Below are 18,933 nucleotides of genomic sequence, written 5' to 3'. Positions count from 1 at the left end.
GTAAAATAAATAAAAACACACTTGAATCAAGTTACTCATTTATTTATTATTGGTTGTTTAAGAACCAAGCTTACCATACACAGTATTGATGAAAAAGAAAAGATCTAGGAATTCATGTCCATCTCAGTTGTGGAAAAATAAATAGCATTCGGAAGGGCTCACATCCGGGCAGTCAAACGTGCCTCTAAAATATTTACAAAAACAAAAACTACAAAAGAAAAGTACCATTACTTGTCAAACCTCAAGCGAAACAGTTAATATTTAAATAGTTCAACATTTAAACAAATGTGGTTTAATCAAGAGGTATAAACCAACTTTCATGGCTCTGAATTGAGTGCCAACTAATACTCTTCTTTAGACAATGCCACTCCCGATCATGAGATATAATTTCAGTGCATTGTGCTTTGCGAGTACAAAGCACAATATTCCCAAGGAGACATTGGGATGAATTAAGAAAAAAAATAAAGAAAGTCTTGGCTTCAAATTTCCCCCAAAAAAGAAAAAAAAGGAGGGCATTATTTTTCAAGCTAATTCACACCCTCCCACTACCAATTTTAGGCAGGGATCGCTGGTCAGCGTTGCCTTGTCCTCTGCGCCCGCGATAACCCCTGAATCCCCTGGCCCTCAGGAAGCGGCCCGGGACCCCAAATGTCTCCATGTTCAACTTTTTCTCTTCTGCCCAGGTAGTCCTCCTAAAGGACACAAATAAACCCGTTACATAACACTATAACGGTGTTAAAGACAAAGTGAAAATATGGATTAGTAGAAAAACTAGGGGATGAAAACAAGTGAACATTCACCTGGGCTTCAAGTCTGAGGAGATGTTGTCAAAGAAGCATTTGGTTTTGTCATAGAATTTGTCTCCAGGAAACTCAATCTCCTCCATATCCTGACTGTTCTGCGTTTCCAACCCAGAATCCACTTTGGCTTCTCCCTCTGCTGCTGCAAGAAAAGCAAAACGCTCCATTTACAACCACCTTTCCAAAGACGGAAGTTCTGACGACTCTAAAAGTACATGAATACACAGTGGCGTGCACAGACATTTAGAGGGGCAGGTGCTCAAGTGAAAAAAAGGGCACCTTGTGCAGCGCATTTTGGGGCCATTGCTTTAGCTATTGAAAAATAGCAGATCTACAAGCTCATAGCGCGCCACTGAGTGGCGCGCTACGAGCTTGTAGGTCTGCTATTTTTCTTTAATCGAAGAACCACTGACATAGAAACATAGCTTTAGATTGTGGGGGCCTAAATAATATAGTAGAAGCGTTTTTTATCAAGATTTGATCAATGTGCTCTAGCACCCCCTAGTGTCCATCTGTGCGCGCCACTGTGAATACACAAACTAAAACAAAAATGCCACTATCAGCTGACCTTGAGACTCCTTTGTGAGATCATCTTTGAACTGAGCGTTCGCAGTTTCAAAATCAAAATCCGACTCAAATTGCAGGGTAGCATTTGAGTTCTCCACAAGAAGCTGGCCTCTGCCACGGTTCCTGCTCCTGCGACTGCCTGAATGCCAAAGTAAACCACAATCAAACCATGCAAACACAAACTACATTACATTACTCATGTGTCAATAAATACTACAGTACCTTGTCTTCGTCTTGGCCTCTTGTTTTCCTCATTACTTTGTGCTGGGACCTTGGGTGGGCCATTGGGAGGTTTTACCTGACCTAAACATGAATCATTTGAATGTCAAAAAAGTCAATAAAGAAAAAAAAAATATATATATATATACATGTCTAGGCCCAAAAGATCTATTGAACCCTGATTGCACAAACATTTACAGTTCAGCACTGCTGATTCGTTTATAATCCAAATAAATATGGGAGTGTACGGCAGCTCTTTTTAAACGCAACAATTGCCCTGTCTGCTTACTCTGTGGTACAGTCTTCTTCTGAGTCTGGAAGCCATCTTGTCCAGCGCGCTGGGATGGTCGAGCAGACCCTCTGTTCTGCTGCTGGGCTGCAGTTTGGCCGCCCCTTTTCTGGTCGGTATTGACCATTGGAACCGTCTGGACAGCCTGCTCTACCATGGGGCTTCTTTGTACCGGAATGCCATGGAGTCCTCCTCCTAAAAGACATGGATATAAAGAACTAGATGGTTTCAATAGGCCTGGATGTAAGCAGTTGACTCAAGAAATGTGGTGTAGAGTAGTTGGCAAGCGTTCCAAATTTAGCTTTAACATATCAACCACACTACCTAAAGGGGGACTGCCCATAAGTCCGACCTTCCCAGTGGTGTGCACAGACATTTAGAGGGGCAGGTGCTCAAGTGAAAAAAAAGGGCACCTTGTGCAGCGCATTTTCGGGCGGGAACCCTTTTTGGTGCTTTAGCCATTGAAAAATAGCAGATCTACAAGCTCATAGCGCGCCACCGAGTGGCGCGCTACGAGCTTGTAGGTCTGCTATTTTTCTTTAATCGAAGAACCACTGACATAGAAACATAGCTTTAGATTGTGGGGGCCTAAATAATATAGTAGAAGCATTTTTTTATCAAGATTTGATCAATGTCACCATGTTCCGGGCGGGAACCCATTTTGGTGCTTTAGCTATTGAAAAATAGCAGATCTACAAGCTCATAGCGCGCCACCGAGTGGCACGCGCTACGAGCTTGTAGGTCTGCTATTTTTCTTTAATCGAAGAACCACTGACATAGAAACATAGCTTTAGATTGTGGGGGCCTAAATAATATAGTAGAAGCGTTTTTTTATCAAGATTTGATCAATGTCACCATGGGCCACACACTACAAATTAAGAAAAAAAGAGCAAAATTGCCAAAAGGGCAGGGGGTGCTCTAGCACCCCCTAGTGTCTATCTGTGCACGCCACTGGACCTTGGTCGGAACAATGACATGTTACCTCTCAAAGAGCAGCGCTTATGCTTACCAATGCCCAGTGCTGCTGCGTACCGCTGGTTGAGTAGAGAACTAGCAGCTAACTGGTCGTACGAGGGCATGGGGTCTCTATATGGACTCCAGCGTTGGTGGTATGGATTAGGTGCAGTGCCAATGGAGGACTGCAAAATTATACACAGTTAACTGTAGTTGTGATTATCATCATGACTTTATAATACCTCAGCACACAACAGGTTATATAGGAATCATTTACCTGTACTATGGCAGGGTCATGAGGTAAGCCATGATGCACTTTGGGTGGCTCAGACACAGTGATATCCTTGATATCACTCCCTCTGAAAATTATGTATTCATAAATTTCATCTTTTGGTGGGACTGGTCTATCCGATGGTCGGCCCTCAGTCCCGTATGATTTAACTGTTGGAGAAGGTTAAAATAAACTTCATGAACTCAAACTGTGCCTCAGCTGGGCAGCAACACAACTAATGGTACTTTACACAGACAGAGTTAATATGTAGGACTAGATTAGCATAAGTGCTTTAGAATATAAGTGTTTAAAATATAAAGTGCAGTGTGAATAACGGAAGACTCGACATCTACATTAAGCATGTAGTGATGTGTGGAGCTTACAAGTATGCAATTTTCACTATTTTTGGTTCATAAACATTTGACAATTTGGTTTAAAGTAGGTTAAGAAGCAATTTAAAAGGTGATAGTTACTTGCTACCGATTTAATAAGTCATTCCAGAGCCATAAGGTGAAGGGGAAGCGCACACACATTCTGAAAAATACCAGCTTACCTTTGGCCAAAGAAACCGTGGACTTTTCTGTGTCGACAGAAGACAAAATGCCCTCATAACGAATCTGGGCCTTGGATATCAAACTTATCTTACTACCAATGTAAGGAGTTCCTCCTGTACTCATGTTTGCTAATGTTTAGCTCCTCTAACGGACGCCGCGTGCTTACAACTACAGCTAATAAAGTGGAGAGGTGCAATTACGTATCAGCTGTGTGCCCTTTATAAGGGTGACGCGCCACCCTTGTCTCATTAGGCTACACCAGACAGAGCCAATAGAAGGCTCTGGTTATATGTTTTGTAATCACCTGTTGTTGGATTGCATTGAGATTTATATATTATAGGCCTTTGATTTGATGTCATTGTTGTCAATGTTGTGTTGTATTTCTGACTGTACACTTGTCCTGTTTTTGTTTAGTTGTTTTTAGTTTATGCTGTATTATTTTTACCTCAACTGTACGTCTATATATTTATTTTATATATATCTATCTATCTATAGTATATGTGTATATGTATTTGATAATACTGGAGTTAAATGCTGCATGGGTTACTTGTTTGTTTACATTTATGTAGGCCTAACACAAAATAAACATAACCAACCTGTTTTCAAACTGTATAGATATCGAGCTTCCATTGCCAATGCAAAAAAAATGTAGTTGTAATTTTATTTGACAGGTGCCATAAACACGTTTCCAAACATTCTTTTGCCACGTGTGTGCTTTACATCTTTAGTACTGTATGCATAAACTATACAGAAACACGTTGGGATACAATGTATCCCAACCTGTTTCCGATACTGTATCCGATACATTGTAGCCATTTGCGTGTGCACTCATTGATGCTCAGTTGAAGTTCCAAAGTACTTTAACTTGAGGATGATACAATGTTTCCTCTTAAAACGGAGGGTGTGGCGCCCTCAAACGCATTTTTTCAGCAGCAGCAACTCCACTTTGCTGGGGCAAAAAAACACTGCAGCCATCTTGCGCAGCACATCGAGGATGACAAAACTCTCAAATTCACTTCATAGTCGTGCTGCAAACCACATTCTTGGAGCATTTAATGTCGCGTGGCGCGAGTTTGCAATAGACGAGCGAGAGTACGAGTGTAAAGCAATTCGTTTACAATGTAACATCTCGTGTGAAACATTTCCCGGGACATCCGCAGCCCGATGTGATTCCGTCCCCAATACGTCCACTGAAAGTGACAGCTGAAGCGAGCCATTAGGCACCGCCCTCTGAACGCCGAAAGCGACCAATCACAGCGCTGCGGAATCCCCGTACGGTGACGTTGCGTTTGCCATGCGCATGCGCACGTCAGCTGCTAAGCAGCTCTCACTTCTCACAAGCTCGCAGGAGTGCGAAGATGGCGGTTGGCTCCGATCCGCTGACGGACGAGCTTCTCTTGGAAACAGCGGTGAATAAAAGAGTAGTTTGTCACATTTCGCCGTCTCTGGAATTAGTGCCATCGGGGTTGAATGACAGGAAGCCTGGTTTTAGGAGCCAGGCGGCCGTTAATCACATGGCTAGTTCCGGGACGAGCTCATGTTGTCCAGCCGGGACTTGGTCAAGACGTTGCTAAAGCAGGTACGCTGTCGTAACTAGTACTAAACGTTTGTTTTTGTTCTTTGTCTCTCCAAAGTGTACATGAAAAGCAAGCACCCGAGGAGCAGACATAGAACAGCAGCTGAGGTGTTAGAGTTAGCCCCATCCCCATTCAGGATAGTTTCTGCTCCTTCTAAAATAAGTTTAAAGTACAGGAGAGAGTGTCATTAGAACGAGGTCCCCATGGTTCAGATATGGATGGATCATCGATCAGTTCGGACCCGGCTGCTACTACGGCGCACGACCAGGGAAAGGCACTTGTTGCCAGTAGTGCAACTCCTCTCCCAAATCACGATGGAAATGGCCCGTCCCTAGTTCAGACTCTGAATGGAAGCCAGACCATGATGAACTCGCACAGTTCAGGAAGCGCTGGTGGTGGTCGTCTCCTCACGGGCACGACAGTGACATGTGTTAATCGGAGTGACAGCAGCGGCGGTGCTGCCATGGCTGTCACCACCGCGGCTGTGAACAGCGGAACAGCGGCCGGGCTGTCAAAAGGTCTCGGCGGTAATGCGATAATGCCCCCCATGTCAAACAGTGTCATTCAGACGCCGTTCATGAACTCCCTGAATGTCACTTCACCGCTTCAGCCAGCGAGCCACACAGCAGGGGCACACGCGGGGACACAGTTGAGAGTCCCGTCTATGCAAACCGCTGGGTCGGGTATAACTTTGAACGGGAACAACAACAATACGGGAACCCATTTGGCTGGTGGTAATGCGATTGCAGCAGCGCCAGGCGCTGGCATCCCAACTCAGCTTCCGAACAATGGTCAGCCGGCCACCGCGTTGTCCGTCAGCAGTGTGGGCTCAAACATAATGAAGGCAGATGCACCCAAAGCAATCATACAAGCAGGACCTCCGCAACAGACGAACACTCCTGGAGTTTTCAGCAGCTCTCCCAGGAGTTCAGCTCCGGCAACTGTTGCTGCCAGTGCCAGCCCAGGCGGGAACAACCGACCCCTAGCGCCTCAGATGTTGGCCCCCAGGCCCCCACAGACGTCCCCGGGACAGCCTAATATTCACAACTTACAGCTTCCCCCGGGTAAGTAGGATTTCATCTATTTATTCATTTTTACACAATGTTGTATTATTCTGACTAATTATAATATTTTTGATAGAAAACAAATCCATTTACTTTACAGGAACTACCGGTACTATGCTAGCCTACTACTATACACACTAAACCCAAGCGTTTAGGTTATAAACACATATTTGTAACGCTTTTTAAACGTGTCACAGTGTTTAGATTATAAACAGAAGAACATGTTTAATCGCCAGTAACACTTTTTTAAACACATAAACGTGTTTAGTTTTTACAATCAAAGTGATGAACTCGTGTTCTATACTGTATTTTATGAACATTAATAAACATTTGGCATTTTATTATTACACACTGGTGTTTAGGTTTTAAACGTGTCACATGTTCCAGGGATTTACAGTGTACTACACATCATAATAACCCATCTATTATAGCTTCCTGTAACCATAATGAGTTCCCAGAACAGAAGCACTCTCTCTGTAAAAACATGAAAAGTGAGAACACCATAACCATAGTCATTACAGAAAGGATCTCACAGAGAGCCAGATTGAAGGCCAGCTGTGTTCTGATTGAGCTGTGTCTCTGCAGTTGACTCACACAATCAACACTATACACTACCCCCTTCCCCTTCCCCTGGTTTTTCATCATTCATTACCTCTCAGTTCCCATCCCTAGCGTGCCAGTTGGCTGTTGTTTACCCATTAAAACTAGGAAAGAATCTTTGTCATTTAAATTTTAGCTATATATATATATATATATATATATATATATATATAAAACAACATACGTTTTTCAGAAAATTTAGGATTTGTGAGGATTTTCTTTAGGTAAGGAATGGGATCTGAGCCAAATTCATATCATTTTGGGGGGACCGTGGCACAAAAAGGTTTGAGAACTACTGATTTAGATTCTGACCTGAGATCAGATTCATACGAGGTTTCCACTGGGACACACACTGGTCTGATGAACCCATTCTGACCTGAGATCAGATTCTAAAAATGTCAGTCGTTCTTCGATTTTTCATAAATGGCAGACCTACAAGCTCGTATCGCGCCACTCGGTGGCGCGATATGAGCTTGTAGATCTGCTATTTTTCAATAGCTAAAGCATAACATGATGCTGACACCAAAATGGGTGCCCGTTCAGAATGGGTTAAAACTAGGAAAGAATCTTTATCATTTACATTTTAGCTATATATATATATATATATATATATATATATATATATATATATAAAACAACATACGTTTTTCAGAAAACGTAGGATTTGTGAGGATTTATTTTAGGTGAGGAATGGGATCTGAGCCAAATTCATATCATTTTGGGGGGACCGTACGTGGCACAAAAAGGTTTGAGAACTACTGATTTAGAAGGCAATTTGTTTCAGGTCTTAATGGGTTGTTAATTAATATAGCTGATGCACCTCACTATATGAATGCACAAAATATCAGTCTGAGTGTCTGTATATCTCGAGAACCATCCGACCAATCGACTCCAAACCTGGCATGTCTATCGCAGAGGACCTGAGAGAGAGTGATGTGCTGAGTGGGAAACGTATCTATTTGTCTGCCTGTCTGTCTCTACCTTTTTACTCTGTCTCTGTCCCTTTTTATTTATAGATCCTGGTGCCATAGAATATGTTAATTCTAACCCATTCTGACCTGAGATCAGATTCATACAAGGTTTCCACTGGACACACACTGGTCTGATTAACCCATTCTGACCTGAGATCAGATTCTAGAAATGTCAGTCGCTCTTCGATTTTTCAAAAATAGCAGACTTACAAGCTCGTATCGCGCCACCGAGTGGCGCGATACGAGCTTGTAGATCTGCTATTTTTCAATAGCTAAAGCATAACATGATGCTGACACCAAAATGGGTGCCCGTTCAGAATGGGTTAAAGTTCTGACATCATAGACTGGCTCCAAGTACTATGATAATGGGCACTATACTAAGTAAGGGTACAATGGGGTAGTGCATATTGCATAATAACCACCCCAGTATCATAAATGGATATGGATCATTTTATACCTCCTTATTAGATTATAAATAGTCTGGTTGTTATGTTTGCCTTTTGGTTGACAGCACAAACAGTGAGAGAGGAGGATAAGAGAGGGAGAGAGCTTGATGGAAATGAGGCAGAGAGAGATAGAGAGAGTGAACGAGAACCAAGTGAGAAAGTGGACCGGTATACAACAAGACCACATAATAGTTAACCCATTCTGAACGGGCACCCATTTTGGTGTCAGCATCATGTTATGCTTTAGCTATTTAAAAATAGCAGATCTACAAGCTCATATCGCGCCACCGAGTGGCGCGATACGAGCTTGTAGGTCTGCTATTTTTGAAAAATCGACCGGTATACAAGACCACATAATAGTTAATGCCAGCTTGCCATGGCAGCTTCTGTTTTACCCACATGCATTTCAGTGGAATGCACAATGATTTCACATAACCAAGCATTGGCTTAGTACCTGATCTTTGATGAGTTTCCCCACCTTTCTTTATGCCGTGGCACCTAGGGGGTCAAGCCGTTTACTTTAGATTAGAAGAAGAGGTCTGTTTCTCTGTCTGTGCACAGTTGAGTGCGTTGAACTAAATTAGTATAACTATAATAACATAGTTTTAAAGGGATTGTGACATTAAAAAAAAGGTTTTGGAATTGTTCTTGTTTTCTAATCTCAATTGCACCCAAAAAACATGAACTTTTAACATTCAGTAGATTTTCTGTGATCTGGGGTTTTCTGGCTCAAACAGGTGCTCTGATTTGCCGGCAGTAAGTGACATCACTTACTGCAAATCCCATATATGTCAATGGGATTTGCCAGCAGATGTCACTGTTTCACTGTGTTGCCTGTTTTCATTGTAGCTCAAAAGGCCCAAAAAACCCCAAAGAAAACTTCAGACCACAGAAAATCCACTGAATGTTCAAAGTTCAGGTTCTTTAAAAATCGTTCAAATGGCAGAGTTCACAGTACACCAACTGTAAAAAAAATAAGGTGATTGGTGAAAGATATACCGGTAGTTATAGTTATTGTGCTTAGAGAGTGAACAGCCCTTTAATCTTGCGAACCACTGGACCAATCAAGCTCCACCTACTGTGTTGCGTTGGGTTGTGTTCGGACAGCATAAATGAACAGGGGCGAATGCAACGCAATGTCGTCAGTGTAGCACCCTTTAACCTGACCTGAGATCAGATTCATACGAGGTTTCCACTGGACACACACTGGTCTGATTAACCAATTCTGACCTGAGATCAGATTCTAGAAATTCTAATCTCTAAAAACAGATTTCAAAAATAGCAGACCTACAAGCTCGTATCGCGCCACTCGGTGGCGCGATATGAGCTTGTAGATCTGCTATTTTTCAATAGCTAAAGCATAACATGATGCTGACACCAAAATGGGTGCCCGTTCAGAATGGGTTAAAAAGGGAACATTCCCTGCGTTGACGCTGACGCGACGCCCTATGGCATTACCAGTTTGCTTCTAGCCCAGGTGCACTCATTGGAGAGACGAGTCTGATTTGACAATATCTGTATTCTTTCATTGCCTGATTATCTGGTGGCTGGTAGTGGCAATTCAGTGGTCTGAAAGCACGGCGATTAGACAAATGAATTGATTTAGTTTCTTTAATTAAAGTGTGTGGCCTAGACTCACATCTGCTTTTCTATAACTTAAACTTTTACTTGCTTTTAGATTTCATCATCTACAGCAGATTTAAATTTAAAAAAATGGGAGTCACAGTCAAAGAATCCCTACCACATCAGTATTTCGAATGGTAATGGTAATGGTCAGTCATTATTAGCAGCATGTTTAAGAACCAATCGGTGGTCAGTTGACTTCCACACTGATGATGCCAGTTTGTCTTTTTTTGTTTTGATTTAAGAGCACTGTATTGGGGTGTCATTAAAGGGGCATAACTGCAGTTTCAATGAACAATATCAATCACTAGTCGATCTAATATAATCATATTCGTAGGTCTGAGTTGTGTTTTTATGTGTCTCAGGGATGGTGCTGGTGCGCAGCGAGAGTGGGCAGTTGCTGATGATCCACCACCAGGCCCTGGCCCAGATGCAGGCCCAGGCCCAGCAAGGAGCACTGGCCCCTCGACCTGGCACACCAACAAACATGCCTGCTGGCCAGGTAAGACAACTTACTACATCTGTGCCAACATAACCCCTTGGCCCAGAGCAACCTCCTTTGAATGCAACATAAGCCCACCTCACACCGGCTGCGTCCCCCGCGCGTCGCCGCGCGGCGGACACAGCCGCCTCCATTATTTTCAATGAACCTATCGCACACCGGCTGCGTCCGACGCGCGGTCACGCCTCGCCTGCCGCGCCGATGCACCGCTGTTCTATTTTCCAGGCGTTGCCGCGTGGCCTCCACCCAGCTATCCGTGGGCGTGGCAATGGAATATAGTCAACAAAACTCCCCAGCCGCGTGGTAGCGCGCCCTGTTGGTGTTGCCGTGCGGCTATGGCGCGCGGCAATACTGTGCCGCGGTGGTACACGCGGCGGTCGCAGACGGTGTGTGTCGGGCTATACACTGCCCTTGTGCAACCCCCATCTCGCTGTACTGCGTACAGCTCAGGCAAGCAGCTAGATTTCAAAACATTCGCTGAAATATCGAATTAGATTGTAAGTAGCACATGTGTCCTCTCATCGTAAAATGGGTGTATTGTATTGTAACTTGCTATGTGGGCCCTTTAAGACCCCTGGGACCTCCATAATCAGCAGGCATGTGGCTCCCAGTGCCATCATCAGACAGACCGCTCCATCTCCCACACCCATCTCTGCCACCACCACTCTCCACAGACCGCCTGTCCTCCAGGTAAGCCAAGCTCTTTGTGTGAGTATATATATCTCATCTTGTTTTAGTTGGTCATTGTGGCCCTTATTTACATGAGATAGGGGCTGAAGTCTTTGACCTCCGTTTGTCTTATGATAGAGTTATATGCCGGTCCACGGCGTATGTACCGCGAACCAAAGGGAATTCCACGTTTCCCGTCGTGAATCTATAACCATGCGTCACCAGGATTTTCCAAACGGCGGTGAAAAGTTGACTCAGCTGCATGAAGATGCTAAGGATCAGTGATCCGAAGCATTACTGACTGGTTTATAAACAGCTTCGAGTCTGTATGTACTACTTCCGTGTTACATAGCATTAATAGTGAACCTGTCGAATCCTTGGTATCTTTACCGTTCACGTGTGTTCAGTGAATAGCAGTGTGACAAGTGTAGCCTAACCCAGGTAAAGTAATGCTTCACTCTGCAAGTTCAACTAAAGTTTTCCACCTGTCCAAAGTCATTTCTGAAAAAGACCTAACCCTTTTTTTTTTTTTTTTTTTTAATCATACGGTGTTGATATTATAACGGCTTTTAGGTCAATGATATAACATTATGTTGTGATACATAATTAATAATATAGCAGCGGGTACTGATTGCCAGTCAGCTGTCTTCCATGTTTTGGTACGATGATGTGCTACACACCACACCGCCGCTTCATCTCTCATCGCTAAGGGGTCTTTGACCTGAAAAACATTGAAGTGCCATTATACCATTAGTTTGAAGCAGTCTTCTTCAACAACTCCATTTCACAGATTAATAAATGATGTAATCCCATAACTGATGAAAGAATTCAAATGAAGAAAACAAACATCAATCTCAATTGCTACTTACTTGCCCGATAGGGCTATAGTGTGGCTTTGCCACTGATCATCAGCATTGTGGTTTGTGCGTCTGTGGTTTAGTAACTTACAGTACTATCGATAGCCGGAGGAGATTGGACAGGAAGGCCTCGCAGCCTGTTACTAGAGTTGGCCCGGGCCAACGGCATGGTGGTCTGGGCACCCTAGGCTGCATTGCCAGCATGACAGTGTGTCGCGGGTTCGAAAGCCCAATCCCGACGACCTTTGCTGCGTGTCACTCCCCATCTATTCCTGTCAGTCTACTATCAGTAAAGGCATAAAAGCCCCAAAATAAATCTTAAAAAGAAGAATGCCTAAGTATAAAGGCAGTGTAATAGCTGGAGTCCCACAAATCAAACCTTTAGGCATCTGGATTGTCTCACGTCACCTTACAGGAGTGAGTGGGCATGTAGACAAGTGTATGATTACTGTGTACAATTGACCCTTAATATATGTGTAGTGTACTTGACTTGCGCTGTAGTCTTAACACTAATAAACTCTTTCCCCATGATGTTTTCCAATCTGCTATATATGTAACAGCCATAATTATTACAGTTGTTTTTGTTTAATATGACAGATCAGGTGAGGCTAGAGTATATTTCTTATCCCATTCTGACCGGGCACCCATTTTGGTGTTGGCATCATGTTATGCTTTAGCTATTTAAAAATAGCAGATCTACAAGCTCATATCGCGCCACCGAGTGGCGCGATACGAGCTTGTAGGTCTGCTATTTTTGAAAAATCGAAGAATGACTGACATTTTTAGAATCTGATCTCAGGTCAGAATGGGTTAATCAGACCAGTGTGTGTCCAGTCGGAAACCTCGTATGAATCTGATCTCAGGTCAGAATGGGTTAAATGAAATTGCATTGATGTATGAGAAAGCAGCTGTTTATTGAAGTAGTGATGGAGAATTTCAAGTGGAGATGCCATCTCTGCATGCAGCAGCTCAGTCAAACTTCACACAGTCACACAAAGTATGAGTTCAGGACTGAATTTGTTTGTGCATAAAATAATGTATCCTGAAAAACAGCTTTTTTTATCTGCCATGTTGCTAGACACTAGAATAAATCATTATTTGAAATGAAACAAACATTCATGTGAGTGCAGACAAGAACAGAGGCCAATTTCCACAGTGTGTAATAGTGCATATTGACACACACATCTCGCATGAGCAGAAAACCCGTGTGAATTGTCAGATGTGATTGTGAGCCATATTTTTCAGTGTTGGATTGTAGGTATTTGACTTTTGGTCGTTGGTGAGACCAATGGTAGTTGTTTGGCTGGGCCAGGAAGAGAACTGAATAGAGTACTGTAGTCTGGGTTGACAAGTTGATGGTGATATTCAAGTTCTACAGCAATCAATCTATAGCTGAAACATAAACACACAGTGGATGTTTAAGTGAACGCCCTGAGGTGAGGTACTGTACTTTATGAAAACATTATGAAAGATCTAAGTAGGAATGAACTTTTCTTTACCCAGACCTCCCCTGGGGCTGCGGTGCCAGGCATGACCTCCAGGACTGTCCCCCAAACAGCTGGGACCACTGTTGTTACCTCAGCAACAGGCATGACCTCCAGGACTGTCCCCCAAACAGCTGGGACCACTGTTGTTAACTCGGCAACAGTGAGCAATGTGAGTTAAGTCTCATGGAGCACACAGGGCTTGGCCTCTGCACAAAGTGTTGATTGTAGTATTTATATCGCCGTCGTCATTGTAGACACAGGTATGTAATACCTAATAGTAATAACACGTCTGCATGTACATTTAAGACTGAACTCTGTCTTTCTCAGTCTGAATTTGTCATGCGTTTCTGGTAGGAGACGATGGAGAACGTAAAGAAGTGCAAAAACTTCTTGTCTACATTGATCAAGCTGGCGTCAAGTGGGAGACAGTCTTCAGAGACAGCAGCCAATGTTAGAGGGCTGGTGAAGGACCTGCTGGTAAGCAACAATCACAGACCTAACACCCAACACCTTAACCATTCTGACCTGAGATCAGATTCTAAAAATGTCTTCTACATCCTGACAGTTTTCTGAAAAAGCTATGTTTCTATGTCAGTCAGTTCTTCGACTTTTCTAAAATAGCAGACCTACAAGCTCGTAGCGCACCACTCGGTGGCGCGCTATGAGCTTGTAGATCTGCTATTTTTAAATAGCTAAAGCATAACATAATGCTAACACCTAAATTGGCGTTAAGGTCGACTTCACTTGTGTGACTGTATTCTTCTTTCGCATATCTTAGGGACATTGATAATGACTACTGTAAGTTAAATAAAATGCTTCAAATTGACAATAACATACATAATTGTGTCACAGCTCTTAATAATATTTTTTATGCTGCTTTGGTTATTCTAGGAAAGTAGGCTGGAAGCCGAGGACTTCACCAGCAGATTGTACAGTGAACTCAACTCTTCACCACAGCCTTATCTTGTGCCTTTCCTCAAGGTAAGGAAACAACTTGTATTGGTATTCCTACAAGTTGCTATTCCTATGGGGGAATAGACTAATGCAGGGGTCTATTCCTATGGGGGAATAGACTGATGCAGGGGTCTATTCCTATGGGGGAATAGACTAATGCAGGGGTCTATTCCTATGGGGGAATAGACCCCTAGCAGGCCAAGGACCCCTTAGGGGCAGCGGTGGCCGAACGGTTCGTGGAACGGTCTTGATATCAGAAGGTCGCTATAGTTCGTAGCCCCGGACCGGCACGTTAAAATGACCACCGTTGAAGTGCCCTTGAGCAAGGCATTGAACCCCTACCATGAAATGTTCTATGAGCAGGGCCTGGCTGTAAACAAGTGCTTGAGCTTAGTCCAGTTAACCCTGGGTAAACATGGTAACTTTGCTTTGCTTAGCTGATTGAGGGAGGGAGAGAGACCCCTACCTACTACATAATGTGTAAAATGGTGTTGCATCTAGTCACTTCATTTTCAGATCTTTTGTTCAGGTGTTTTTTTTTAAAAGCCTTCTATTCTGTCATATGGCTTTATGGCATGTGTATTGTGGTCTTGTATAGAAGTGTTATGTCTTCTGAGCTCAGAAATATTTATGCCAGATATGCAAACTTTGTGACCCAGACATCATCACTGGAATTTGACAGTATAATATACACTATGCCACTGACTGATTGGACTGCTGAGTACACAATCCCTGGATTGCTGGACAGTGTTGTTTTGTCTTCAGCATCCATGACAACTCCTGAATCCCCTGGCCCTTAGGAAGTGGCCTGGCACCCCACAAACGTTTTCTCTTTGGAAACATCAAGAACTCTGTTTGTGTCAGGCAGTATATTTGACAGATGAGGTGAAATGATGGATTAGAAGGAAAAATTCACACCTGTGTAAACTGAGCGGTGCAACTATACATTTATTGTTATAGTTACTGTACTCTACTGTGCTCTGTAGGGCCGGTCCGTTTCCAAAACGGTTGAGAAATGACAGTTACCATGTGGGGGTCCCCGGGGGGTCCGTGTGGGGGTCCCTGGGGGGTCCAGGGCTCGTACTGTAGTGTACTCTGTGCCACTTTACTCTGTGCTGTACTTTACTGGTCACTTTAGGACGGTGTTGCAGCTTTCCGTGCTCGGACAGACAGACAGACATAGGGACACACACAGCTTCGTAATGGAGCGGAGGCACCGCTCAAAAACAAAGAGATAAAACAAACAACAATTGAGCACTCACTTCAAGTATGATGACTTCTCCGCAATTAACCTATTCTGACCTGAGATCAGATTCATGCGAGGTTTCCACTGGACACACATTGGTCTGATTGACCCATTCTGACCTGAGATCAGATTCTAAAAAATGTTAGTCGTTCTTCGATTTTTCAAAAATAGCAGACCTACACGCTCGTAGCGCGCCACTCGGTGGCGCACTATGAGCTTGTAGATCTGCTATTTTTCAATAGCTAAAGCATAACATGATGCCAACACCAAAATGGGTGCCCGGTCAGAATGGGTTAAGAAACAATAATTACCCAGTGGGTGATATGGATCACACACAAACTAAAAGCTGGTTTGAACATTTTTCTGTTGAATAGCTCAAATATATTTAAAATTCACCAGAATGGGAAAGATAAGCTATCTATCTACCTTTCCATAATGTCTTCCAGAGAAGCCTGCCAGCAGTGAGGCAGCTGACCCCAGATTCAGCAGCCTTCATTCAGCAAAGCCAACTCCCGCAGCCGGCCTCTGGACCAGTCTCCACCATCACCACCACCACCCCCGCCACCACCGCTACAGTCCTTCTCAGTGGCGCCGGTCCTCGCCTCACTTCCCCGCTCACAAGACCACAGCTGCCTCAGCTACAGCCTGCCATCAGCAAGCCAGGGCAGACAGCCCCACTGGTAAAACGGCACATTTGCTTTCACAGAGAATATATAACATATAAGATTTTGTCCGAAGAGCCGAAAGGTGTTTAACCCATTCTGACCTGAGATCAGACCTGAGATCAGATTCATACGATGTATAAATCGTATATATTATACGAGGTTTCCGCCAGACACACACTGGTCTGATGAACCCATTCTGACCTGAGATCAGATTCTAAAAATGTCAGTCGTTCTTCGATTTTTCAAAAAATAGCAGACCTACAAGCTCGTATCGCGCCACTCGGTGGCGCGATATGAGCTTGTAGATCTGCTATTTTTAAATAGCTAAAGCATAACATGATGCCAACACCAAAATGGGTGCCCGGTCAGAATGGGTTAAAGTCAAAATCATCTATTAAGCAAACTTCCATTCGTCTCCATCAGGATAGCATTCCCCATGCCTTCATTTATTCACAGATGGTTTCAATACCCTTTATAACGCTTCAAAGCGACATTGGAAATGTCATTGCGTAGATATTAGCCTGGAACCTCTGTGGAAGATTTAATTCCAAGGGGCGGGGGGGTTGCAAACACATTCCAACGTCATAGCAAAAAAGTCTCACTTTGAATAGTGGGTGCTGATTGGTCAACCCACAACTCTGGGGTGAGCTGAATGTAATTCAAACTGAGGAGTACAAATATAAATTTGACGACAGCAAAAAGTTAGTCTAAGTAAGGAAGCATTGTTTAGCCTACTCTGTCGCTAGTCGCTGAAACGTCATGTTAATTTTTAGGTATTCCAACCTCAGCAGCAGCAGGGGGCAATACGGAGACCTCCAGTTAGTGTGGCCTCGACGCCCATGGTGACCCTCAGGAATCAGGCCCCAGGACGCATCATGCTGGGTCAGCCACAGGTGCTCAATTCAGGTGAGTCAGCATCAGAACTACTGTATACTGGGCAAAACGCCAAAATTATCCAATCTCAAGAGTCAAAATGCTTCTGAATTTCTGTATAAATTATACTAGTTGAGTTTAATGATGCTGTGATGCTATATTTTGAGAGGCAACTACTGTTAAAACATTAACATTGGAATTTATGACTATATTAATACTTCTGTGGCTTTAGTATACTGTAGTCAGGGGTCTGCAACCTTTTTTAAATGAAGTGCCATGTTTTTATTTTCTAGATCGTCAGTGTGCCATATCAACATTAATTAATTTTAATGACACCACAGGAAAAATTCCAACTTATTTTGATTGTCAACAAATATAAAGTTTTTCCTTCTTTTAAAATATTTTCTTTCACGTTGTTATAATGATCATTAGACTCAGGGCAGAGTTCAGTTTTAATGAATGTAGAATGCAGGATGTAATTTACACACTAATGTGAGGGACTTTTTTTTTAAAGTTTATTTAAAACCAAAAATACTCTCTCACACACTTGCCAGTGTGCCAGTGATCACCCTCCTTTGTGCCAATGTTGGCACTGGTGCCTAAGGTTGCCTAACCCTGCGTATACCTGTCATTTGTTTTCCTGCTGCTGTGAGGTGGTAGTGCACCTGTGCATTAATTAGCCCATCTACCTGTCACTGTCTTTCTCTCCAGTTCCTATGGTGAGACCTGGTTTGGTGCCAGCTACTAAACCAGTCCCTGCTACAGCCCTGTCGCTTGCTCAAAAGAACAAACTGAAAGAGGCCGGGGGCACTTTCAAGTAAGGGCTGTTGTCATTGTCATAATAGAACAATGCGATTCATCCTAAATATTGGCAAAGTTCCCCTTTGCACGTGTTACAGATTTTACTTGTGTTGAGCTATCACATAGAGACTGGACCTTTAAGTTAAGTTAACTATTTTGTTTTTGCTTTTGAAATAGCAGATTTACAAGCTCTGTGAGCTTGCAGCTTGGCTATTATAAAATACTTTTTATTATTATTATTATTATTATTTTATCTTTGCACATGACCAAAATAGGGATGTTGTCTTTGTGACCAGGGATGATGATGACATTAATGACGTGGCATCCATGGCTGGAGTTAACCTATCCGAGGAAAGTGCCCGCATCCTCGCAACCAACTCTGAGCTGGTGGGAGCAGTGACACGCTCATGTAAAGACGAGGCCTTCCTCAGCTCCTCCGTGCTGCACAGAAGGATGCTGGACATATGTGAGATTAGATACACACGTTTGTTTTCCTTCCATCCATTCATTCATCCGTTTGTCTCTCTCTAAAGCCCTTCACTGTGCATGTGTCTGTTCTCCAGGCAAGAGGTTTGGGGTAACTGAGCTTGACGGTGAGGTGGTGACCTATGTCTCCCACGCCACTCAACAACGGCTCCAGAACCTTCTGGAGAAGGTCTCCCAGGTGGCCCAGAAGAAGAACTTCAATTTCAAGGTTTGAAAAATGATTAGCCATGTGTAGTGATAATAATATCACTGCGTGGATATTAGTCTCGTCCCTCTCAGCATTCGATTTTTCCCCGTCCCATATTTGAACACCCTGGTTGTTTATAGCCTGGTTCCAGGCAAATCTGGTTGGCTCGTCACCACTTCGGCCGTGAAGTCCTCCCACAACTGAGAGGGCCCAGACTTAAAGGGACACTTCACCCTTTTTGCAAAAAAATATATGTTAATGACGTTTAGAA

At 43.4% G+C, this 18,933-nt stretch overlaps 2 protein-coding genes across 2 annotated transcripts; one reads left to right on the top strand and one right to left on the bottom strand.

Moving 5' to 3' along the window:
* Positions 1-180: 180 nt before the first annotated feature.
* On the bottom strand, positions 181-3,777 carry LOC310862877 (protein LSM14 homolog B-like; the record flags this gene model as incomplete). The annotated part of the gene is made up of 8 exons (XM_083770993.1): positions 181-692; positions 801-936; positions 1,369-1,506; positions 1,590-1,670; positions 1,876-2,070; positions 2,885-3,014; positions 3,107-3,270; positions 3,654-3,777. The coding sequence occupies 8 exons, from the start codon at positions 3,775-3,777 to the stop codon at positions 533-535; spliced, it is 1,128 nt and encodes a 375-aa protein (XP_083627119.1). The 3' UTR covers positions 181-532.
* Positions 3,778-5,445: 1,668 nt separating this feature from the next.
* LOC310863062 (transcription initiation factor TFIID subunit 4-like) lies at positions 5,446-18,689 on the top strand (the record flags this gene model as incomplete). Its single annotated transcript, XM_083771184.1, has 11 exons — positions 5,446-6,295; positions 10,301-10,437; positions 11,008-11,127; positions 13,467-13,619; positions 13,805-13,927; positions 14,342-14,431; positions 16,097-16,330; positions 17,089-17,221; positions 17,900-18,005; positions 18,286-18,455; positions 18,553-18,689. 11 exons carry the CDS (start codon positions 5,446-5,448, stop codon positions 18,687-18,689), a joined length of 2,253 nt encoding a protein of 750 aa, XP_083627310.1.
* Positions 18,690-18,933: the final 244 nt, after the last annotated feature.

Source organism: Protomyctophum parallelum (genome assembly GCF_964188405.1).
Source record: "Protomyctophum parallelum genome assembly, chromosome: 8".
Classification (NCBI taxonomy): Eukaryota; Metazoa; Chordata; class Actinopteri; order Myctophiformes; family Myctophidae; genus Protomyctophum; species Protomyctophum parallelum.
This window is presented reverse-complemented; position numbering and strand designations above follow the sequence as displayed.